Source organism: Thermobia domestica, chromosome 11 (genome assembly GCF_964235325.1).
Source record: "Thermobia domestica chromosome 11, izTheDome1.hap1.1, whole genome shotgun sequence".
In the NCBI taxonomy this organism is placed as follows: domain Eukaryota; kingdom Metazoa; phylum Arthropoda; class Insecta; order Zygentoma; family Lepismatidae; genus Thermobia; species Thermobia domestica.
The window spans coordinates 183,807,227-183,833,016 of NC_137464.1; the positions used below are offsets into that span (position 1 = coordinate 183,807,227).

The 25,790-nt window shown below is 39.0% G+C and overlaps 1 protein-coding gene across 1 annotated transcript in view; it reads left to right on the forward strand.

Moving 5' to 3' along the window:
* The window catches only part of Tektin-A (Tektin A), a 94,426-nt gene that overhangs the window by 29,139 nt on the left and 39,497 nt on the right, over positions 1-25,790 (forward strand). The window contains exons 2-3 of the mRNA XM_081731420.1: positions 1,137-2,375; positions 23,288-23,594. Of these exons, the coding sequence (XP_081587546.1) occupies positions 1,153-2,375; positions 23,288-23,594 (1,530 nt within the window). The 5' untranslated portion in view covers positions 1,137-1,152. The remainder of the gene's footprint in view (positions 1-1,136; positions 2,376-23,287; positions 23,595-25,790) is intronic.

Genomic DNA, 25,790 nt, shown 5'->3' on the forward strand with positions numbered 1-25,790 from the left:
TCCCATCTCTATTGTGGCTGTCATGTGGACTTCGTGCTGGACAAACACTGTGTACGTTGGATTTCTCGGGATTCTCTTCTTTTCTCCCAGTTTCTACCATTTCGTTCATTTATCATAATCACTATTTCTCTTATGCCTAACCTTGGAGTAACCGTGGGACATTAAGCTTAAAAACAGCAAACGAAGGAACACGATTTAGTGTTACTAGCAGGTGTGGCGCTTATATATATGGCAATGTCTACCTTAGGCTGCTAAACAATCTTCTAGGTCAGCCATTTTCATCCCGATGCTCTATGACATCGAAGTTGCTGCTCTCTTTTCCAGTAAAGTACACAAACAGTAGACGAGAAACAAGGCACTGACAGAGACCATAGTGACAGGCAAACTAACAAGACATGTTTTTTGCAGATACCCACTCGTATGCTGCCTACACATCTTTATTCTCCATTCTCGTCTCCATCATTTGCTCTACCCGTCCGTGTCCGTCGCTGAGTCTTACACATCAGCCTGGCTGCTCTAGGTAGATCTAATAAATAGCCAGCTCAATATTTCTTTGTAACATGGTAATGTAGTTTTCGCCTATCACTTTCTCTTCAAAGAGAAATTGTCCTATAAGTCCTCTAGTAGATATACCGCACCATACTATTAACCCAACAATACTAATTCCTCATTCTTGTACAGTATGAATACTTCATTTTGTTCCATTTACACTGACGATTTCATTCAGTTAGCAACAGTCTCGTCGGACCCCACAAAATCAAACCAAGAAAAAATGTTAAACATGTTAACAATCCAATCATACAAATTCAATGTTGGTGGTTTAACGTTTCTTTCAGCACTGCTATATAAAATGTGAACCTTCAGCTTAACCCGTAAGACCAAGATATTTCTATTAGATACAGCTTTAATACTTCAAACTGAGAAGACCTAAGGATTTCAATTGCATTATTTCTATAAAAATATTAAAAGTACTATAAGCTACATGAAATTAACTTCGGAAAATATAATTTTATGAACTATAGTAGTGAACTAAATTGTGTAGTAATGGATTAAGGTAATCACAACTGAAAGAATGATATTAATTCATCCTCTGCTGAGCACAAAATTAATGTCCGATAATGTTCTCACTATTTCAGAAGTTGTGTATGGAAAATGGCACCAGTAGATATTCCTGGATCAGATCATGGACGTTCGTGCCGTTGTGGATGTAATCGACCGGGAGAAGCACACGAATATGGTCCTCGACAATTTGACCCATGCAATCCGTTAAACCAAGGAAGAAATGAAGCTGTTAGGGAATCTTGTCCGTATCGAAGATGTCCAGATAATTGTCAAGGATGTCGCACCCATAAAGCGCATGGAAGTGGTAAAAGCCAACAATGTTCTCACTGTCAAGAATCAACTGTCCTAGATGCCAATTACGAGCGTTGTAAGCAACAGCGGTATAAACAAGACGCTACTTGTCCGCCTTGCCCATACTCAGAAAAGGGCGGTGGCGGAGATAAGTGTCATGTTGGAGGAGGAGGTGCTGGAAGAGGAATTCAGAAAGAACAAAGTCGTGGAAGTTATACAGGTACTTGCCCACATGGCGTTGAAGCTTCAGGTTGTAAAGACTGCAGCGACAGATCAGTCCCTCAAACTACCTATCAGACCAGTTACCGACAGAGAGCACACAGTTCTGGTGATTCACATCCTTCTGCTGCTGGAATAATTGGAGCACATGGAGGTACTTGTTCTACACATTGCCAGGGTATTCCAGCTCCAGATTGTAAAGAATGTAGAGAAAAATCAGCTCCTAAAACTACGTTTGATAGTAGTTTGCACCAGCAATATGGTCACGGAGATTCACGCTCCTTTAGTTTAGATTACAGAGATCCGAAAGGAGGATTTGGGAGTAAGAGTTGTGGTGTGTGTAAGTCTCCAGATTTTGCTCATGGAACGTCGGACGTTAAAAGAGGTACTTTCGATAGAGAACTAAAACCTTGTCCTGGCACTTCAGCAGTACCTTGTACGCATTTTGAAGATGCCCAGAGATGGCAAGAACGTACACCACCTCCAGCTGGGTTTGGTGTACCAGAACCTAAGGTCAAAGTCCCTCTGAACGAACCTTGTGAGAAATTGCTTTCTCCTGAGGGAATGGTTGGGATACAGAATGATCCAAATTTTAGACCACCTGTTGACCGCGAAGAGAAGAAAATGGGTCCCATTGGACCTTGGGCCACGGGACGTGTAGACTGGAGTCCCCTTGGGGAGTTAACTGGAACCAGACCTGTAGTGGATAGGTACTCAATAACAAGATACAGCGTTCCAGAATGGCAGTTGAGAAATCAAAGAGCCTTATGTTTGGCAGATGACACTAAGAAGAAATCTGGGTTGTAAGTAAATGCACATATTTTTTCATCTAAAGCACTAAAAGTATTCCTTTCGAATTCAGGTATTATTTTAATTTAGTTAGTGCATATTATTAAGGCGATAACTCTCATTATTATTTGCTAATAGTTTCCAAAGAAAAGCCACGTTTTGTGGTGTGTTCAAATAATTAATTGCTTTCCTCTGCATGAAAAAGTTTTAGCTAAATAATTTTGGTGGCATTTACAGGAATACTTTATGTAATGTTCTAAAACAATCAACCTTTGTCATGCTGCAGTCATTAATTTTTCACTCTGTGATGTAAACAACCAATTGAACGTAAAAACGAAATATCTTCAACAGATCGTACTCTGTGCTAATCCAATCCAGTTAGAATTGTCCGTCCTTTCAGATATCTTTCTTATACAGTAGGAAGTCGAAATCTTTCTTATACAGTAGGAAGTCGAAAATCCGAACTAATTAGGACCACAGGTAGTTCGAATTTTCAAATTATTCGGATTTTCGAAAATGACCAAGAAAATGCCATTTAGGCTTAAATATACTGTACCGCGTGCTCTTTTATCGATACAGTGGTTATACAGTACATACAGTAATACAATACCGTACGTAAGGCTACTTACGTTTAATGTTTCTGAAGAACCTGCTTGTACACTAAATTATACTCTTCTTGTAGCTCGCACTTAAAACTTAACTTATATAGGCCTAAGGGAAAATAAGGATACACCAAAGTCGTTGCCTCGGTCCGCCGACGGACAACATTGTTTGTTTATCGCTACGCTAACGAGGAAACGGTCCCAAGTGTAAACAACCGATTTAGCTGGGGTCCGGATATGTGTTACCAGAGATCAAAGTAGGAGACACGAATTTTGGCGTTTAGGCCCATACGCAGAAATTCCGAAATACGGGGTCCCAAAGTGGCCCTACATGCTATAACTAGGAAGCGAATGATGTTACTGGTACAGAATGTTGGGTTGAGTTGGAATATGTTGTAATATATCCAAAAGTATTCGATTTGTGTTTGTTGTTAAGTCCCACAAAAAGGAATAAAGGAATGTCGAATATACAGTGCCCCATATTGCTAGATTTTCATAAGGCCATGAAGTTGGCGTATGTTGTACCCATGCAATCCTGAACAGATGTTCAGCTGGCACGAGCCGTCGAGGGGGGATCTGCTGACCACGAGGGTATCAACGGAGCGAAAGAATGTTTGCGTTTTTCGCTTGTATTTCTATGGCTAGGGTGTGTGGAAACCGGGAGGAACACTTTCGTGCAAGAGAGTGAACATTAATATTTAATCGATCCGGCGTGTGTTGTCAGGAAACCGGGCAGAGTGGCGGAAGTAAAGTTTGCCGGCCTGTCAGGTTTAGTCGAAAGAAAAACTACATCTCTTCGACTTGGGCTTATAATAGCCATATCCGGATCCCAGCCAAATCGGCTGGATACAAGTAACGTCATTCGCTTCTTAGTTATAGCATGTAGAGCCACTTTGGGGCCCCATATTTCGGAAATTTCTGCGAATGGGCCCAAACGCCAAAATAAATGTCTCCTACTTTGGTTTCCGGATACACATATTCGGACCGCAGCCAAATCGGTTGTGTATAAGTAACGTCATTCGCTTCCAAGTTATAGCATGTAGGGCCACTTTGGGACCCCGGATTTCGAAAATTCCTGCGTATGGGCCCAAACGCCAAAATACGTGTCTCCTACTTTGGTTTCCGGATACACATATTCGGACCGCAGCCAAATCGGTTGTGTATAAGTAACGTCATTCGCTTCCTAGTTATAGCATGTAGGGGCACTTTGGGCCCCGTATGTCGTAAATTTCTGCGTATGGGCTCAAACGCATAAATACATGTCTCCTACTTTGCTCTCCCGTAACACATATCCTGACATCAGTTAATCGGTTGTGTACAAGAAACGTCATTCGCTTCCTAGTTATAGCATGTACAGCCATTTTGGGGCCCCATATTTCGGAAATTTCTGCGTATGGGCCCAAACGCCAAAATACGTGTCTCCTAGTTTGGTCTCCGGATACACATATCCGGATCCCAGCCAAATCGGTTGTGTACAAGTAACGTAATTCGCTTCGTACTTATAGCATGTAGGGCCAATTTTGGGGCCCTGTATTTCGGAAATTTCTGCGTATGGGCCCAAACGCCAAAATACGTGTCTCCTACTTTGATCTCCCGTAACACATATCCGGACCCCAGCCAAATCGGTTGTGTACAGGCAACGTCATTCGCTTCCTAGTTATAACATGTAGGGCCAGTTTTGGGGCTCCGTATTTCGGAAATTTCTGCGTATGGGTCCAAACGCCAAAATACGTGTCTCCTACTTTGGTCTCCCTTAACACATTTCCGGACCCCAGTCAAATCGGTTGTGTCATTCGCTTCCTAGTTATAGCATGTAGGGGCACTTTGGTCCCCGTATGTCGTAAATTTCTGCGTATGGGCCCAAACGCATAAATACGTGTCTCCTAATTTGCTCTTCCGTAACACATATCCTGACAGCAGCTAATCGGTTGTGTACACATAATGTCCTTCGCTTCAAAGTTATAGCATGTAAAGCCACTTTTGGGCCCCATATTTCGGAAATTTCTGCGTATGGACCCAAACACCAAAATACGTGTCTCTTACTTTGATCTCCCGTAACACATATTCGGACCCCAGCCAGATCGGTTGTGTACAAGTAACGTCATTCGCTTCCTAGTTATAGCATGGTTGGGCACTTTGGGGCCCCGTATTTCGGAAATTTCTGCGTACGGGCCCAAACGCCAAAATACGTGTCTCCTACTTTGGTCTCCCGTAACACATATCCGGACACCAGCCAAATCGGTTGTTTACACTTGGGACCGTTTCCTCGTAAGATAAAATGTAAAATGCTTTTAGGGACCGCTTTCGGATTTTTGACGTTCGGATTATTGACGTCCTACTGTAGTATGAATCCATTATTGGGGAAATAAACAAGTACTGATATTCGTAATGCGAGATGCTACCCAAGATATAAGAGAATGTCATTGTACAAGATCTGAAAACTATACTTACCTTCTAATGTTCTCCGTCACCTTCAACGTAGTCTCCTCTGGCGTGAATGCAACGGTCTTAACGTTGTTCTCTTTTAGAAACACTCCTGGGAGTCCGCAAGGTGAAGGTGTTCACTAACCGTTGCTATTCCACTTGGATGTCTTCAATGGAGTCAAAACGTCGCCCTTTCAATATTAAGAAGTCGCACGGAGATAGGTCAGAGTGTAGGAGAGTGAGGTGTGTTGCCATGTTGTTTCTGACCAGGAATTCCCTCACAACAAGCGAGGTGTGCGCGGACGCGTTGTCGTGATGCAGCAACCAGTCTTTCGTTTGTCACAGCTCTAACTGTTTGCGCCGAACATTCTCTCATTCTCTTCGAAACCTCGCAGTAAAACATTCCGTTGATATTCTGACCAGGTGGAACAAACTCCTCACTATGCACAATTCCTCAAATGTCGAAGGAAATAATCAGCATCAACTTGAAGTTGCGTGTAACTTTTAAGCGTGTGAATCATCTTTCGAAAATTCGGGCCTTCTTTGAAATGCTTGAAGCACTCAAATGCTCTTTCAGCATGCGGTGAGTTTCGGCTATGATTTTTTTCAACTTGATGCAGAACTAGATGCAAATCCATTGCTCCTTAACGTCAGCCATTTGACAAATCGCAGAAGCACTAAAATACGTCCTAACACGCACAACTACAACTCACCGCCGAGTGCACCAAAGATGACGCAACCTTGTGGTGCAGCAGTTAATACATGCACCTCGTGACATCGAGAGTGACCACGAGAATATTGTACTGTTACTGGTTTGCCCGATAAAAAATATCTAGGATACTTTGGGTATCACCTCGTAATTAATGGTAGTTTTGGAAACGCCAGCAAAGGGGTCGCTTTTGCTTGTTAATATATATGGGTGTTGGGAATCACCTCCCGAATTTTGTCGGTGGAGTTTCCTACCACCCTGGATATATATATATATATATATTAGATGCATTCATAGCAATGATTTAATTAATATTTACAACTGATGCGACTGAGTGAAGTATTGAACAGGGAATCTCATTGTAGTTAGTTACCCATTGTGTAAAATACACTAGCAGAAATGAGTTTCAAAGGTTGATGTTAGATGGTAGTGATCTTAGCATGGCGCCCGTGGAACCTTTCCAACCTGTTATACATGATTTATAAGAAATACAAAATACCTAAATAGCATCCCAAGCAGCCACATAAGCAGCCGATCTGCGACATACCTGGTCGTATAGATGGTGAATGTCTGCCTGGAATATAACAGTCCATTTTTACTGTAGACTTTGATGTATATGGGTAGTGGTCGTTGTCGAAGCCCAGCTAGCGTTTCACTCTTGGACAGAAGGAGAAGATATACAGGGTTTGTCCGGGAAGTAATAGGACTGATTTTATTCCGCCATGACTGTACTTTGGAGCGTGCGCGCACAAGCTGGATCCGGTAGAGGGCGTTCCTAGCTAACGAACGAGCGGCTGGTCAGTTGTCTCCGAGCACACGAAGAGTCAGGACAGGCTTTTTCGCGCGACGTGTTTCTGTAAGTGGGGCAAGCCGAAAATGCAGCGTTCGTTAGAGCTGAGGTACGCGATTAAATTCTGTGTTAAACTCGGTAAATCTGCGACAGAAACCTTTGATATAATCAAGCAGGCTTACCCAGATGATGCTTTAGCAAGAAGTGGTGTGTTTCGGTGGCACAAGGCCTTTTAGGAGGGTCGGGAAGAGGTCGCCGATGAAGACCGACAATGTGACTCGTGTGCGCGAAGTTTTGAACTCAGACCGCCGACTAAGTATTCGTTTAATTGCCCAGATGTAAAATTTACCAAAAACTGTGGTTCATGAAATTGTGACGGAGCATTTGAACATGCGCAAGGTGTGCGCGAAGATTGTCCCAAAGTGCTCACTGGCGACCAGAAATTGCGGCGAGTGGAATTGTGCCAAGAAAATTTGAACATGTGTGAAAGTGACCCCCAATTTTTGAATAACGTAATCACAGGTGACGAATCATGGATCTTTGAGTATGATCCCGAGACAAAGAAGCAATCTTCCGACTGGCACACGCCGGCGTCTCCTTGCCCAAAAAAGGGACGAATGAGCAAATCCAAAGTGAAAACGATGCTCATTGTCTTTTTTGACATCAAAGGCATCGTCCACCATGAATTTGTTCCTCCTGGACAAACCGTCAACGCCAAGTTTTACGTGGAAGTGCTCAAAAGACTCAAAAGAAGGGTCAATCGGGTCCGACCAGACATCGGAGCCAACTGGAAGATGCACCACGACAACGCCCCGGCTCATACCGTCTTTCTTGTGAACAGCTACCTGACCAAGGTCGGCATCCCATCGCTTCCGCAGCCGCCCTACAGCCCAGATGTGGCTCCCCGGACTTCTTTTTGTTTCCTCGCCTGAAACGCCCGATGAAAGGCAAGCATTTTGAGACAACAGAGGGGATCCAAGCAGCTTGCACCGCGGCTCTCAAGGCTATGCCGGAGAATGACTTCCGTGACGCCTTCAATGCTTGGAAATCGCGCTGGCAGCGCTGCATCGACGCAGAAGGAGCCTATTTTGAAAGTTTTTAAAGAATTGTAACGATTGGCTCAATAATTTTTTTTTTAAAAATCGACTCAATCCTATTACTTTCCGGACAAACCCTGTATATTGAGTAGAGCACTCTGTGATGCTTGGTGGTACGGAAACGCAAGCTATCCTGTTGGAAGTTTGCTTTCGCAAAACATCCAGATAAAGTCAGAGGGTCAAATTGATAAATCATGAATTTAAGGCGCACTAGTCATATTTTCCGGAATAAAGACCAGAGGCTATCAGCATTGAAACTTATTTTCTCCTATACCAGAATGGCAAATGTAGGTCCAATATGAGAAATATTTTAACGCTGGGTTTTGCGCTCACCTGGCTGTCCATGAACAAGCAACAATTCTTCAAGAAACAGAAATGACTCTCATCGCTGAGTTACACAGACCTCCATTCGAATCGCCACTACAGACTATACCGATATCAACGAATTCAATCTTAGTGATAAACAGGTGTCTGTGCTAATCGTGTGAGGGGATTGCGGGAACGTAGTCTTGCTTCAATAATAACAAAGATCAACATAGATTCTTTGGTTCGAGAATTAAGAGGTGTACTTTGCTAATTTTGCACCAGCAAACACACAGAGAAAAATCCGTTCTCCGGACAGCGGTATATTCTACAAATATACGGTATCCTCTTGCTTACTATAGAAATCAGTACGGAGCATACGTTATCAGTATGCTACATAGGCACTGCCTGTAGATGTTACATCATGCCGTTGCAGGATGTCTGACATAGTAACAGTTTTCCGTATATCACATGCATATACTTATGTTACGTTCGTCAGCTATATGTTATATACGTCCATTTGTATGTGAGATCCTGACCGCCTACATTGTTTAATACGGAAAGTACGTATAGATGGAACACTTATACAGAACGTACTATAAAACATGCGTTTTCAGTTATATGTCTGGTGTAATTTAAGTCCAAAAACTACAGGAATTACGCATATAACCTATCTTTTTAAGTACGCTACCTACAATTTTTTTCTCAGTGCAGGAAAATACCATCAGTTTTTGCATCTGTCAGTTTTTCTTGCGCAATAACATCCTTCCAACCAACACCAGAATATCTATCAGAAGCAATGTTTGCAAAATTTACGTTACAGAATGTCATTTTTAAATGCGACAATATCGCTTGTGTATATGGTACGGAGGAAGAAAGGAATAATGCATTTGAGCATCGGCATTGTTTCGTTATCGGCTCAGAAATCGTCAATTTAGTATGAAATTGCTAGAAGAAGGGTCTAACGCGAGTTGTTATCAGTATTTATGGTAATCTTGTTTGTAAAATATCAGGAAGACAGTGTGTGAATAGGCCTGATATATTCTGTTACACATGTGGAATTTACGCGATATCGGAATTTGTTTAAAAATATTTTTTGCTTATTTTCCCAGGAAGCTTGAGGATCAGTCCATTTGCCGCACACATTGTGTCTCATAGATGCGTGAAGAAATTAAGGTAGGGTGTAGCTAAAGTAAAGTGTTTGAATTTTATTATTCCAATGATATAGCATGAATAGAAAATCATGTGGATGACTGTTACTTTTATATGTCCAAAGTAGCAGGATTCAACAAAACAAACAAGAACAAAACCGTGCATCCGAACTTAGAATCAGTGATTAGACTTATTCCTCATGGTTCAGAGCTCCCAAACCACTCTTTACCAACACCAATGGATACATTTGAAGTGTCTGAGTGAGAACTAAGTAGTGATGCTTACTGTTACTTGGTTACCTGGGTGGTAGTGATAATAAACTTCTCCTGAAACAAAAAATAATGGTTTCAGTCCGACGGCTATTTAAGTACGTAAATCACCAACTCCGGCATTTTAAGGGATAAAATTGAGTACTTGCAATCTTCACACTAACGATACTCTTAACTTGAAATTCATACTAAGTAACATAAAAGTTTTTAAAAAAATTGTTTCGGAGAACTACAAATATTAGCTTTTATTGTATAGATCTGTCATCTATCAAAAATAGTCACTAAATTTCAATCTTTTATTCATTATGTGAATATATGAGCGGCTCAAGCGAACATAATCTTTACTTCTGGTGAAATTGAGTTAGGTAGATGGGTTGGGGTTGAACTATAGAATAGCATGTAGGTAGTTTAATTTCGGAAGTGTACCTCAAGATGGTAGGGGAAGTTTGTTTAGTATATGTCATAACATTGAATTGCATGGGAATGTTGAATTCTCTTTTCCAGTTTATTCGAAAGTTAGAAAATGAGACATATCATTATGTTTCCCCATTATGTTACTATGTATAAACATACACAAGCAAACACACATACACATACACGTACATGCATACGAACAATAACACTGTCTATTTAAAAACTTAGTGTAGACCATTATTTAGCATCTTATTTCTTCTAATGTTCTCAGTAATTGATCTTGATATGATATTTCTCAAAAATCTCTTCAACACAGTCTCACGTTATATCTACGACAATAGAAGCTAGTGATCTTTTTTCCGTGTTTTTCCATTAGAAACTTCATGAGTTTGAACATAACTTACAGTTTCTTTGTCCTATACTTGTAGGTCGTGATTGTGTCGGTGGTACACGGAATGGGATACAAGTCTTCCGCCGTTTGAAAAGTGGGAAATTTTCATTGAGTTCAATTCTCAACGAGAAACTTTTGAAATGACATCTTTTTTCTCCTTTCCTTCTCATACAAGACGTATGAATTGACCACAGTCAGACCGTAAAAGCAAAAGAAAAGTTTTTCCAACATTTCACTGATTTCCTTCGGAAGCTATAATATTAGAAGTCCGGTTGATACTTCAGGTAGTGTCAATACGACGTCTTCTTTGTAAACGCGAACCATCTTCTCTACTTTCAGATCCCTCCCTGTCTACATACTCAAATTCTGATATGACACTGAATTCATTACTCCCATAATACACAGAGACATATGAAGAGTTAACTTCTTCTGGAACGAAAAACATTTTAGAAATCTATTGGTAGCCTGGCAACTTAAAGGTCATCACATCAGCGTTTAATCAATGATTAACATTCAAAACATACGTCACTCAGATTTAACTTGACATTAGACGTGAACGTAAAAGTATGTTCTGCAGACTCATAATTCGGTGAAAGACTTGGGGCTTGAAAGACGCAGCATAACGTCTGAGATCACGTCTAGTGAAAGTAAGTTACTTGCATGCGATAGATGGTATTCAGTGGGCAGAAATCGAGTTAAAGTCTTAAGGATTTTATTGTTGTTGAAGATCGTTTGATGGGGTCCTGCAAAGACGTCCCGAGCAATTGAAAAAAAATGCGAGTTCAACCGTATAACAGTAAACAAAGAACGTTATTTATAGAGTAGATTCGTCGAAGAGGAATTGTAAGACCTTATTCCTACTACATATTTGGTATATGCTAGCGTGTAAGGAACATTGGAGTAGAGCAGTGGCCAAAGAAGGAAAACTTGCTAATGCTATCTAAGAACATCGTAAATGAGCATTTGATTTACATTATATTTTATCGCTTTCATTGCACGTAAAATTAGGACTTAGAAAGCAGTATGTGAGCATTGAAGAAAACAAAAATCTGTTTCTAATACCTGTATATCAAATTCCCAATTCTTTCAGCTGCAAAATTGAACGAAGAGAGAATTGCGGATATATTTGTAAGTCGGTGTGTAATGCACGCTCCCTAACATCACAATCACATAACAGGCATATTACTATCATGTTCCCTCAGGTACAGACACTCACAAAAGTATCTCCCCCTCTAAGCGCTCTAATTCCATTACTTGGGGTCCAGGTCATTTGCAGTTGTGGGAATGCCTAGACATATGCAACCCAACTTACAGGTAATTTTTCTCGGCACTGACAGCAGTTGGTAGCACTGAGTCAAGTCTACATGCAAGTAAAATTGTGAGTAGATGATGCATGAAACATTTCTCCATTCTAAGATCAATCTCTCTGGTTCAGAGCGTGTTGTCCAATGAAGATCTTACGTTAATCTCAATATTGCTGTGTATGTAATATACTATTTCATTGTATACTGTAATTCAAAGAAATAAAAACACTGATCACACATGAATCAGAAAATGCTTGAAAGTAGACGAAAATATCAAATCTAGAACTACTGATGGAAATAAGTTTGTAAATGATTGTCTCCATTGATATACCTTCTCCAATTATCCTTATTCCAACATCTTTTTCTTTCTAAGGAAGAGAAGATCTTGCTTGTCACACTGAGTACACATTGAAATTGAAATTGGAACAGGGACACTTGAAAGAGTTTCATCCTAGCCAGGACTCGAACCCTGGTCTACCGAATAGATGTTCAATGTGCTAACCACTCACCTAGCGCGAAACTTAACCTTCTACCAAAACTAATACTTAGTTAAAATCGTTTCATGGAAAAATATAAACAAGATACTCAAATATAACAAAACAAACAAATATAAACAAAATATAAATAACAAAATGTAAGCAATTTGTGAGATTGTCTTAATGACTTACTCGAGATTTCTTTTTAACTTAAAAACAAGTTATATAGATGTTACTCAATGAGAAAAATATCACGAAACGTTCTTCAAGTTGAGGCTACGTCATCGGCAGAGTCGTAACTTGTGGGGAGCAATTGCCTCCCCCAGAGAAGCTCCCCGCCGTTCGAGGGGGCCCATTTTGAGACAAAATTTTCTTACTCCATATACGATACGAACATGAAATTAGAAATCATGTTTCATTTCTAGTTTCATGTTCGTATCGTATATGGAGTAAGAAAATTTTGTCTCAAAATGGGCCCCTACATTACATAAAGAAATGAGCAGACAAAATTGTAAGTAGAACAAAAATGAGTCGTGGACCCATTTCAGTAAAAAATGTCTACTATTAGGGACTCTAGAAATAATATTTATTCGTATGGCTTTGAGATTTATCAATATTGTCCCTTTAATAATTTTGTCATGTATGGGCGCAGAGAGTAGCTAACGGAACCGCAGACCTTACCGTGCGGGAGGACCCATAGGCTCCGGGGGGCCCATAAAGATTAAAAGAAAGTTGGAAAGAAGGGGCTCAAGAATTAGAAAAACAAGTTTTTCTAGGGGGCGCAAATAGTTGTATTAATGCTTGCCCCATCCCCAGAAAAAATCTAAGTTACGGCGCTGCCACGATGGAATTCGAACCCGTCTTTCTGCCATACGAGTTTCATAATTTGCCAATCTACCACAAATTCCTCATCCAAAGATAAAACAATAAACTAGTAGTTACGGAAGATAAAAATAGAGCTTTCTTTTTCTACTCGTGTTGATGCAATTCAAAGAATGCAAAAATAATGTCTGCCGCAGGCACGCAGCCGAAGGGTGAGTCCGGGAGTTTGCACCCCCTCCTCGAGACCAGAAATGAAAAAAATTAAGGAAATATGAAACAAAAAGAAACGACAAAAAGAAGGATCAGCCTTAAAAATATAAACCTACTCTTTTGGTTACTCTTTCTTATGGGGATCTTTGTGTGGGGGAAACAAGGGGAAAGTCAAGTTAAAAATGTATATTATTGTAACGGAGCATTCTGAATTCCATCTAGCTCCATACTAATCCTATGGACTACAAATGACGATCAGATACACTCTCAGGTAGAACTTAAGAAATACCAATAATCTCCATTAATATTGAGCCCGGCAACGTAGATTCTAGTGACACTTGTTAAAGAAATTTTCAATTTCGCGGGGACACTAATCCATTTCGCGGCAGGGTGTTTTCACTGCCGAAAGAGATCTCGTTGCTATCCTGAACGGCGTTAAACGAAGACGAGAAAAAAAAAGAAAAAAAGACAATAAGATCCGAGTTCGAAAGACCTCGGAAGACTATATCTTTTTCAATTATTTTAATATCCTTATGCTCGAGATTTCTTCATAGTTTGTTACTAAAATACTTACTAATACATCCTCATTTTATTGTCCTAACAAACCAAAAGGGTACGTTGTCAGTAAAGTAGTTTAGATTGATCGAGCCTCTTGTGAGTAACCACAATATTTCAAGTCACGCCCTATTACAAAATCTTGGCTAAACGAACAAAAATATTTTACCAGTAAAATAGTTTAGAATGACCCAGCCCCTGGTGTGATAACCTCAATATTTCGTCACGGACCTCCGCTATTACGAAATCCCGGCTACGTGCCTGTTTGCCGGCTTGCATTTTCGCGGATTCCAAGAATTTCAGATATCCTTTGCTCTTATTGGCCGATACTGATAGGACATCAAGAGTCATGACCTACATATAGCGGAAATTAAGGTCATCTGCTGTCGGCCCTCGTGGCAACATTCTAGTAATGAAAATAGCTTTTGGCGTGGGTTCAAACCTTGGCCAAGGATTTTTTAAAATTTTCATAACACTTTTTTTTACTCAAATAAGCTTGCGAGATTTACGGATCCATAGTAAAAGTAATAATAATAATAATAATAGCAGCAGCAGTAGTAGTACTAGTAGAAGCCCTGCAGGGGATGGTTAGGTTCTGTTCTCTTGTTCAAATTTTTCTGTACATTTTACATGACCAACTTCAAACAGCTGGCTAGGGTAGCACACGAATACTGAAACTCTTGGGATCGGCGTAAATGCTGCCGGTTCTTCTCCTTTGGAAATTAGAAATTACGATGAGGAAGGATAGTAGTAATGTAAATCGGGAGAGTTAAAAACAATGAGGAACCCCCGACTTGAAACACGTTTCGTGATATTTTCCTCATTGACGAAGGTCTATATAACTTGCTTCTGAGTTAAAGAAGGAAATCTCGAGGAAGTCATTGTGACACTCATAAGGAACGTCTTCTCATACGAGCATTAGTATTTTGTATATTCTTACATGCAACGATTTTAACTAGCTAAAATTTAGATAAAAGGCTTAGTGACGCGGTAGATAGTGGTTAGCGTATTGAACTTCTGTTCGGCGGGCTCGGGTTCGAATCCCGGCCAAGTTGAAACTTTTTCAAATGTTTCAATTTCAATTTCAATACATACTCAGTGTGACAAGAAATATCTTCTCTACTCCAGAAAAAAAAAATGTTGGAATGAGGAGAATTGGAGGTCTCTCAATGGAGGCAGTCATTTACAAACTTATTTCCAGCAGTTGTTCTAGATTTGGTATTTTCAGCTACTTTCAAGCATTTCCTGATAAATGAGTGGTCAGTATTATTATTTCTCTAAACATACAGTATATAAAGAAATAATACGTCACATACACAGCAATATTGAGATTAGTATATGATGTTCTTTGGAAAACACGATCAGAACCATAGGGATTCATCTTAGAATAAAGAACTGTTTCGCTAGTCACCTACTTTACAATTTTACCTGCATAAATACCTGGATCAGGTCTACCAACTGCTGTCAGTGCCGAAAAAAGTTACGTGTAAGTTGGGTTGCATCTGTCTAGGCGTTCTCACAATTGCAAATGACCTGGACTCCAAGTATGGAATTAGAGCACTTAGGGGGATATACTTTTGTGGATGTTTGTACCTGGGAAACGTGCATAGTATGTTTCCCATGCCGAAAGCGTCAATGAACAACAAAATTATACCCCCAAAATATGCTAAATCGCCTATATGAGGAATTCATTTACATTAAGGTGAGTGTAAAAATTTTAAAAATAAAAAAACAAGAAAAGCACCCAGGGTGGTCAGGAACCACCAGCCTTTGGATTACTAGCTGCGTAGTCTACCGACTTGGCCACGGAAGCGATGAAGACAATGCCACTTGTAGAGGGATAAATTATTGAGGGTCTTTTGAATTTCGCTAACCAGAGTGTTCCTTTAACCGCATATATTCGACGACAACCATTTGGGATCAGATAAAATCTACTCGTCATGTAATTTTATAACAAAATGACGAGTGTCTATTTACTTTATTTTATGATTCTTCGATATCCACTCTCAAATGATAGACGACAGTTGCCATCTAATAAATTGTGTGTGTTTGTTGCTTCTAGTACACAATCACTTAGACAAAGAAGCAACAAATGCATCAAATGTGGGAGATAAATTTAGAACACCTAAATGTAGCATACCTAGCACATTTTGTGCTCTTAGAGTATCTGAAACAGTATGTTCCTAAAGGACGTACATAGAACATGACAGATATATGTCCCAAGTGACGACATAAAAACAAATGACTGTTAGAGTTCGAATCTAAGCCAGGTATATAAATGATATATTTGTAGTACACAGTTGCAAATATCAATTAGGTGTAACAAGTACCAAAAACTGTAGGTAGCTGAAGTAAATACTTAGCACATGAATATCATATGTGCCAAGTACCGGGTACCTAAAAAGTAGCTGGGTCACCTAAATGGCACATGCCTAGCACATCCTGTGCTTTTAGGGCTTCTATAGCTTAATAACGAAGACAGAACAGCAAGCATGGAAAAATTTCAAAACTCTATGCTCATTTCCTTGGTTAGAAAAAGTACTCTGAATTCAATAAAATATGGAAGATATGCTACAGAAATTTAAACTGTTAAGATGCAAGGTGAACTTGAAACTATATTTTCAAATGTAACACATAGACAATATTTCGGACAATTTTGCCTACACATACGAGGAACACAGTGAACGATTCCATCAGGAGACTAAAACTAGAAATGTATTATCGATATCGTTATCAAGGTCATTGAGGAATAAACATGGTGTCTGACCACTCCTGGTGAATCACACGTGAAGGAAAAGGAAGAGTACTAAATTTCCATTCAGAGGCAAACGTCAAGGGACCAAATGCGCGTACGAATGTTGCTCATGCGTACATCGCAGAATAGGAATGGATCAGGAAATTAGTATGCCATGAAGTTGTGGACTGTGCAGACGCGAATTGTGGCGGTAAAGCTGTTGTCCGAACTGGTTTTCTCACGGGTGCTCAACGGACACTCCGGCGGAACAGTGATGGTCTTCATTGACTGTACCCGAGACCCACAGTATGCTTAGGTGGATGAGACAGTGGAGGATTACTGGTAGTGCTTTGAACCGGTATTCACTGCGGGAGAAGACCGGGGAAGAAGTTCAAACCTGAAACGAGAACGAGTATCACTTGAACGCCTTCCCAGACATTCAGCATGCCGACATACACAAATATTACAACTGTTGCGACATTCATAGGACCGCTTAATGGATGATTTGAAATTCCATCCGTATAAATTGCAGTTGATTCAAGGATTGAGATACATTGATACACAAAACAAACTCGCTAACTGCACTGGGATCTTGCAATGATTAACCGAGAACCATTCTTTCTCCAAAAACTGCTGGTATCCTATGAAGTAAACTTTTCTTGACTGGTCTGTTAATAAGCAAAACTGATGGTATAGGTCTCAGGCAAGTCCACAACGTTTACATGAAAAGCATCAGGTGAGTCCAAAAGTCTGGTATGGTGCACAGTTGGTATGTGGGATTATTTAGTCTCTTTTCTAAAAAGACGACCCCGGACGTGTAGCAACTGTGAATGCTGACCTTACTGCAAACTATTGCAGAATATTTTCATTCCTGAATTGAAGGCTATAAGGTTGCTGAATACCATTTGGTTTCATTAGAATGATGCAATAGTATTAGAAGCATGCCAAAGTATGGCTGTACTCCAACAAACATTTCCAAACCGTGTGATATCTTGCTTTGGCGATGTGATGTGACCCCAAATTTAGCAGCTCCGTATTCCTTTCTCTGGGATTATGTATAAGGAAAGGGTGTTTGGCTATCCTTTTGCAGATAATTGACGAGCTTAAGGCTGCCATTTGTCGTAAAAAAAAGCCATTCTGCAGGATATATTGAGACATGTTATGGAAACCTTCCCGTGTTGTCTTCATCAGTGCATCTAGGCAAACGGGAACATTTAGAGGGAGTGGTTTCCAAGATGTAGTGAGGTCTGTTGATATTTATTACATACTGTAATAATTGCCTATGTTTCTGTTATAATTTGTAGTTGGTAGATACAATATGCGTTACCTGTATATTGTGTCTATATTTCTATATTTCTGATTCTTGTAATATCAAGTATCTTTCATGCTAACTTTTTATGTGTTACCTTTTTCATTGTGCTTCCATCTTCCTGTAATTGCTTTTCGACTTCATTTAGTATACTTGATTATGATTGTGCAAACACCTGACATGATATAGAGAAAAAGACATAATTTTTGTGACCAGTGCAATCGATTTTTCAGAAAATCATATTTTCATGGGAACTGCAGACAAAATGTCAAAATTTGACGACCTGTGCACTCTTTTATTTAGTGTTCATGAGCTGACATGAAAGACCACTGTGTTCTGATTGTACTAGCGGTTGCCGTCCGATCTGTTAGGGTTTCCTAAAATGATTCTTCTGTGCAGGTACTTCCCGGGGCATCATTAGGATTATGGATTAACTTGCATGTTTGTTTGGTTGGAAAAGTAAAGTGGAGTTTGAACGCTGGTCTAGTGTCCAGCGCATGCGCCTTTGCTGCGCATTTTTCCGTGTTCAATTCTGGATAGTAAAACATTACGAAATTTAAATATTAAAGTGTTTTCGATTTCACCTTAAACTGTGGATCTACCTCTCATACAGCTTCAGTGATTGTAAAGGGAAGATAAACTTCAACGTACAAAGAAACAGGCCCGTAGCCAGCCCAAAAATGTAGAGGGGGCCCGGTAGAAGTTAGTAAGGCCCGAGCCAACCCGATTTTATAGTTCATCAAATAGTAAATCAGCAATTCATTATATCTGTTCTTGAATGTTTAAGTATTTTGCTTCTACATAATTCTATTATCCCTCTCTACACATACACATATTAAGTTAACATTCTGTAATCTACATTAAAAAACGTAAATTTTATTAAATAGGTATTACTAACTACACGAATTAGAATTAAAATATATATGTTTTAATAGTCTGGCATGTAATACTAACATTAAGATCAAGAACGAGAGATGATCTACTGTGAAATAAGGAAATTCAACTTTACTTAGGCTCTTGTTTAGGGTTAACTTGCTAAGTTGCCCGTCCGTTTTTATCAAAAGTTTGAAAATTTACCTAGAAGAAATTGATAATTTGATTGCTTGTGTGCTTGATAACATCTAAGTGAAGCGTAATTTATGTGTAATATCTTTTGATAAGCGGTTATAAAGACGGGACTAATTCGCAAGTAGAGGGAACTACTTGTCTCTAGGTTCAGGACGGTTGGATTGGGGATAATTTTCGAGTAATCATGCCTGCAAGTGTACAGGCTCTTTGTTCTGGATGTGAATTGACAGTACTAACATTTGTAAAACATGATGTTGATAATGAGGTTAATCTTTTGAATATTCATGGGTTAATGAATGAAAAAACACAGACCACCAACAATCGGTCACGATTTTCTGCTTGAGACAGGAGAGCTCTTCAAACCTAAGTACTAAGGTAAGTGGGAAGTAGACATAACCTAACCTAAGTAACCTAGTAGTGCGCCATCCCACCTTACTTCGGCTTCTCGCTTCGCTCGTTCTTCTCTCTCAACAACGCATTACCCATTAACTACCCACAACCGTGCTCCGCGCAGCCGGCCAATCTCATCTGTAGGTTATTAATGGATTTCCATATGTAATTGTGGTTCCTCACCCCATACTTCCACCCTCTAGGTAACGTAACAGAACATAAAATGAGTAAAGTTTAAGTAGAAATTGATGATTGTAGATTTTATTATGTTTTTTGTTGAAAATTAGGTGGACGGGTAACTTTGAAGTAATTCCCTTGTTTACAATTACAGTTGTATTTTTTAAAATATTTATAGTAAGTTCTAGTTTCAATTGTTAAATTAAACTCGTTTTATATAAATGAACCACCTGCGAACTATACCAAGAAGACATATACCAAAACAGTTAAAAAAAAGTACTATAATATTATTCAAAGCTACACTGAGAGAAAAATGTATGTGACATACGTAATATCGTATGTTACATTTGTAAATCCTGTAGTTTTTTACTTAACATACAGCAAGGGTATAACTGAAAACGCATGTTTTATAATACTTTCTGTATAAGTGTTCCATCTATACATAAGTTCCGTATGAAAGAATATAGGCGGTCAGGATCTCACATAAAAATGGACGTATATAACATATAGCTGACGAAGGTAACATACATATATGTATGTAATATAAGGAAGATTGTTAGACATCAGACATCTTGCAACGGCATGATGTAACACCTAAGGGCAGTGCCTATGTAGCATACGCATAGCGTATGCGCCGTTCTGATTTTCATAGTAAGCAAGAGGATTCCGTATATTTGTACAATATACCACTGTCCAGAGAACGGATTTTTCTCAATGTAAGTAAAACGTTACACCCATCTAGTATCGAGTAAAAGCATCACTGCTTCTTTCATGTTGAATTACAACATTATTACGCGTTCGCGACTAAGAAATAGTTCCAATTTACGTTTTTATATGAAAACTAGCTACTTCCACGTTATCCCCCACCCCAAGTACAATACAAAACATTTTGCTACTTAATTTCTCCTCTAAATCTTGCAAATTTTTACTAGTCCTGGCTCCACAACCCGGAATTTAATCCTTAAACGTTAAATATATTCACTTTCTCAGTTACTCATCTAATTAAGGTAATTTAGCTTAACTTTATTCTTCTACAAGAACAAATATATGAAAGTCTGCAATCATTACTCTTTCGGTGAAGGTTCCACCACAGTTCTTGTTTTACATATCACACCACAATAATTTACTAGAATCAATCGCCTTTAACGGAACTCGGAGCTCTTAATTGACTTCACAACTAATTGTTCTACAGTTAATCGAAAGTTTGCTGTTGACGAGGATTTTGCAATGCATGTATGTACTACAATTACACAATAGAATAACAATTACCTACCGTCGTTACTGCAGTCGAAAAAAGATAAACGCTTTGTTCCTGCTCCTCTTTTTATGATTTGGCTTGCAGTAAACACTTCACACTTCGTCTCCTACCTCCAGATCGCTATTACAACTGTGGCATGAAGTATTATGAACATATTCCTTATTTCGTAAAAACTTGCTTCAATATGCATTGTGTCGTTTCATATCGAGATTCGAGAAGACTGATAAATTTTACTTTAACTCCTTTAAAATATGTTTAGAAGTGTTCGTCAAATAGTTAAAATGGAAAAAATTCTTGGAATAACCTCTTTTATATTGCATTTTATTCTTGGTGTTTACACATAGAATTAATCGAGATTTTTTTTTTTTGCAAGCTTTCCGTGAAAATTTTAGGGGGCGGACCCCTTGCCCCCCATGGATACGGACCTGCAAAGAAATATACTTAAACAGTCGTTATTTGTAAGGATAACTATTTTTTTCTCATAGAAAATGCATAATTTTTAAGCAGTAGTATTATTTTTGGAGAGTGGTGTGATTTAATGGGATCAACATTATTTTATACGAGAAAATTCGATCCTAAATACTAGGTTTTCACTATGTGACTAACTTCATGTAACTAATTAGTCTTATAAATCTAAGTCCCATTGTATATAATTATATCTCCATTCCAAAGGTTGTCTCTCCAATTATATCATTTTGTCGTTTTATCTTGACTCATATTCAGAGATAGATATAAGACTTGAGCAGATACATTACTTTTTTCAGCAAGATTTATTTTATGCTGAGATTTTAGAAAATTTTGAAACATCCTCGCAACAGGTTACCAAACCCATGAACCATTCACTAAACAGTAAGATATATATACAGTATATTACAAAACTGATAAGATGGAAAACACATTAAATAAATAAATACTTATTAATAAATACAAACATATATTATATAAAATATATAATTAATACTTTCCGCCACATTAAATAATAGACCACAATCTAGAGTGACTCACTGTAGTGTGGGTTCTTCGAGAACCAATAACGCATGTTTTGTCGGTTGACCTCACCGTTGGAATATATAAAAATGCTTCATCGATATGTAAAATGTTGCGCCGGAAGTCAGGGTCATGTTCAAGTTGATAGACACATCACTCACAAAACTGGATCCTCCTATCAGGATCATCCTTACTGAGGTGTTGTTGCATTTGCATCTTGTATGGATGCCAGTTTTGTTTTTGCATAATCCTGCGAATTTCAAGCTTCCTAACACCACATTGAGAGGACAGTCGTCAAATACATTGGGGGGGGGGGGGGAGGGTGATTTCACGAATGCTGTCAGAACTGCCTTTGCTGTTGCTTCATTCATGGCTTGTTTTGGTCTTCCATATCAACGTCTATCATGCACTGCACTCGTTGCTTTAAATCGCTTAAAGCACATTAGCAAAACTGATATGTGACACTGGCGGCCTAAGGGAACGTCTTTAATTGAAGTCATTGGCAATGTCCCGTGAACTAATTTCGGTGGAAACGATAATGATCTCAATTCAATTCTCAGGGGGATAACATCCTTTTGTTGGTCACTTATACCTACAACAAAAGAGATGCAATAGCAGTTCTCACAATTTCCATACTTTATCATAACTAATCATTTATTGAACATAGCATCAATTACTTTGTAGAGATTAAGGATATCTAAAAACTAACTTCATATTCATATTTCTGGTGACATACTAGCCTAAAATTATGTGCTACACATATAGCTCTCTCTTTTTAAAAATTACTTCAATCCAATATGGAGGATAACAAGATGGCCGCCGCCATGGTCATCTACAGCAATCAATTTTCTTCTACCATATATTATTACTATATCGTCCAATCAGGCCAGTTTCTCAACTATGCGTCTCTAGAAGGGCTGTTAAGTGACTTTTGGGAACCCTGTGTTACGGATTCTTAGTGAGACCAGTATTTTTCCACCTTAGATGCGACCCCGTAGATCACCTATAGATTAGTCAAGCAGTTTCGTCCCTTCCACTCAACCTAAGTGCAAGGCTCAGAAACTCATATTTTCGGTTCCAAACAATAGGTAAAAAAAAAAAAAAAAAAAAGAAAAAAAAACATAGACTGGCATGTGTTTCACTTTATTTTCATGTAAAGATGTTGTCTCACTGCTTCCCCCTTTTTTGACACGCTTGCTCTTTAGAAATTATTTCTTTCAGAAATTTAAATAAAAATAGCAATTCTTTGTCATTGTAATACTTGTTGTATACAGTAGGCTGATGTCAATGTGAAACATAACCATTGTAAGTTTCATATGCAGCTTATGTCTTTGAAATCCACCAAAAACAAATAATGCTGGAAGTTTTGGCACAAATACGTTGTACTTGACTCATCCGTTGCGAGAATGCTATTTATGGTTTCAGGTCTTGCGTGTTCAGATGATAAACATCTCTGTCTAATCTCCAATCTCTTTCTATCAACAGGATAGAATTCAACGGACGAAGATGTATCCAACAATCGACTGCAATGACGGACAAAAATCAGGCGGACAACACTCGAAGACTTCACGACAAAGCGCAACTAACGAGCCGTTTGATGTACGAATTGGAACGCAGTATTGGAGCGATGAGAGAGGAGATGGAGCTTTTGGGAGAACAAAGAAAGAGGCTGATGAATGCACTCGGAGTTCTCCAAATACCAGAAGCTATTGCAGGAGAGTGTTTGGATAGAAGAACCTGCAGATTAGAAAAGGATTTGGTGCGAGATCCTTTAGAGGAAGAACTAATTAAGGTAACTTATTAAGTTAAAGAATACATTATCTACGATTTAGTGTAGTATATTATGCTGCATCCAAATTTACGCTTGGCGTGAACTAATGTTCCAAATCTTTGTTGAGAAAGTTGTTTTCAGTAGGCGAATGTTGCGACGTGTTGACAAGCTTCTCGCCTTACTAGAAACATACAGCAAGTCGCCCGAATCCAGCTCTCGGACCACAGAGGTGGTAACGTCACTATAAGAGCTACTTCGTGGCTGAGCGGTTAGCGTACGCGCCTTTGGAGTGGGAGACCCTGGTTCGATTCCCAGCGAGAGCGGATGTGATTCGGAGTCCACGTTAATCAGTAGGTACCGTCTCATATAGTCTCGTTGCTGAGAGGCACGTTAAACTAGAAATCAACTCAACGTCGCAATAAGTGGATTGGTTGACGTGAGAGAGGCTCTAAAGGTTAAAAATGAATTCGATTTCCACGAACAACTGTCATATTAAATGACCTTTCCGTTATTCCAATAGTAACGATAGATATATTTATGCAGGTGCGCAACGTTATGAGTAAACAGCGCAAAAGGCAACATATTAAACATTCTTTATGCTAATAATACATTAGAAGGCAACCCACAATCACTTCTGTGCAATTTCCTAAATACGCCACTGTAGTCAACATTTCAAATATAGAACACAGTTTCCTTGTTTTTAATCACCACCCCTAAAAGTAAAACATAGCTTCTATTGCTTCTATAGAGAATATGTAGGGCAAGTATGACTAATTTCGCAGTACCACATAACGTGAAGAATTACGAACTTGGGAAAGGTTATAAAAGTAGTTCGCATGAGTAACAGATGACAGGTACTCATTTATGAGAAGAAATGTTGTCCTGCTCTGGCACCTGCAGGGTCCTTCAGGAACTAAATAAAATAGAGAAAGCAATGGCATTTTTCGTGCTCGTTGGTACGTCAAATACAGGTGCTTATTCACCTGTATTGTAGCATAGATGTTAGAACATAGTGTATCGTGTGTATGTAAATGTGTAGAGGAAATCACAAGGAATATAATGATATATACAATATATCACTAGGCTTCGTATAAAGCTCAGTACTGGCTTAAGTTCGGTACGGTTGTTTGTAGCCCCGGTACACGAGAAAGCAAATGCAAGGTGATTTCGTTGTAACAAGCTCTCTATAGTGCGTCCAGTAAGAGAACGTCTCTGACAGCTCGCAGTGACATTACCACTACTCGTGTGTCAAGGTTTTTTTCGGTGCAACTGTAGTGGCAATTTAATTAATGGTATAAGACAGAGTGATCGTGGTTGGTAACACTGGTATCAAAGCAGAGGCTGCAATGTCCCACCGCATGTGGTAAGAAACGTCAGAGACCATCTCTTGTTGGCCGTGCTATAGGAGGCAACATTGTCAAACCTAACACATAGCACTGTGGGATATTTTGTTGTGGGTGCCACTTAAAATGGTTATTACAACATTTTAGAGTTTTCCTGGGAAAGGGTTAGAACAGCTAAGAAAGGGGAGGGGTGTAGCTTCAGGAATATGAAGGTGAGAAATCTCTAAACTATATAAATTGTAGATAAATTAGAACAGACAGACAGCTGGTCAGAAGGCTCCCATATTCGGTGGAAGACCTAAATCATGGTGGAAAGACTACAAGGTGGATGAAATGCAGTGCTACATTCTTGTCGCTCTGGCGCATGACGTCATCTTGGTCTCAGACGTGGCCAGCGAGAGTCAGATGAACTTACACGCAAACTTCTCTTCTATTTATAGTGATCTTCAACGAAGTAAAAATTTTAGTACAAACAATAATTATATAAACGTAATGTAATCAATGCTTAAGCTAAGTGAATTCAAAGGAAGATATTTACAATAGCAAAAGAAACAGCAATATCAGTTCATATTAAACAACTTTGAAGCTTGAACAAGCCAATATTGCTCACTACATTTTCTGTTTTTTCTTTCTTTTCTTTCTTTCTTTTCTTTTTTAAACATCTAAAGTAATACACTCGAGTAGAATCTATAACACAGTGTGTTGTTAATGCATTTCATTATTATATATTTATGTATGCTCAAGTATATTTTCGTAACACATTGATCGGTTTTGATTTACTATTATTATTATTTTGCTGGAAAGAGAATTCTTTACTGATGATCCCATATAAATTTTGAGAATATCTCATGGGGGAATTCATGGTTTTCGTAAA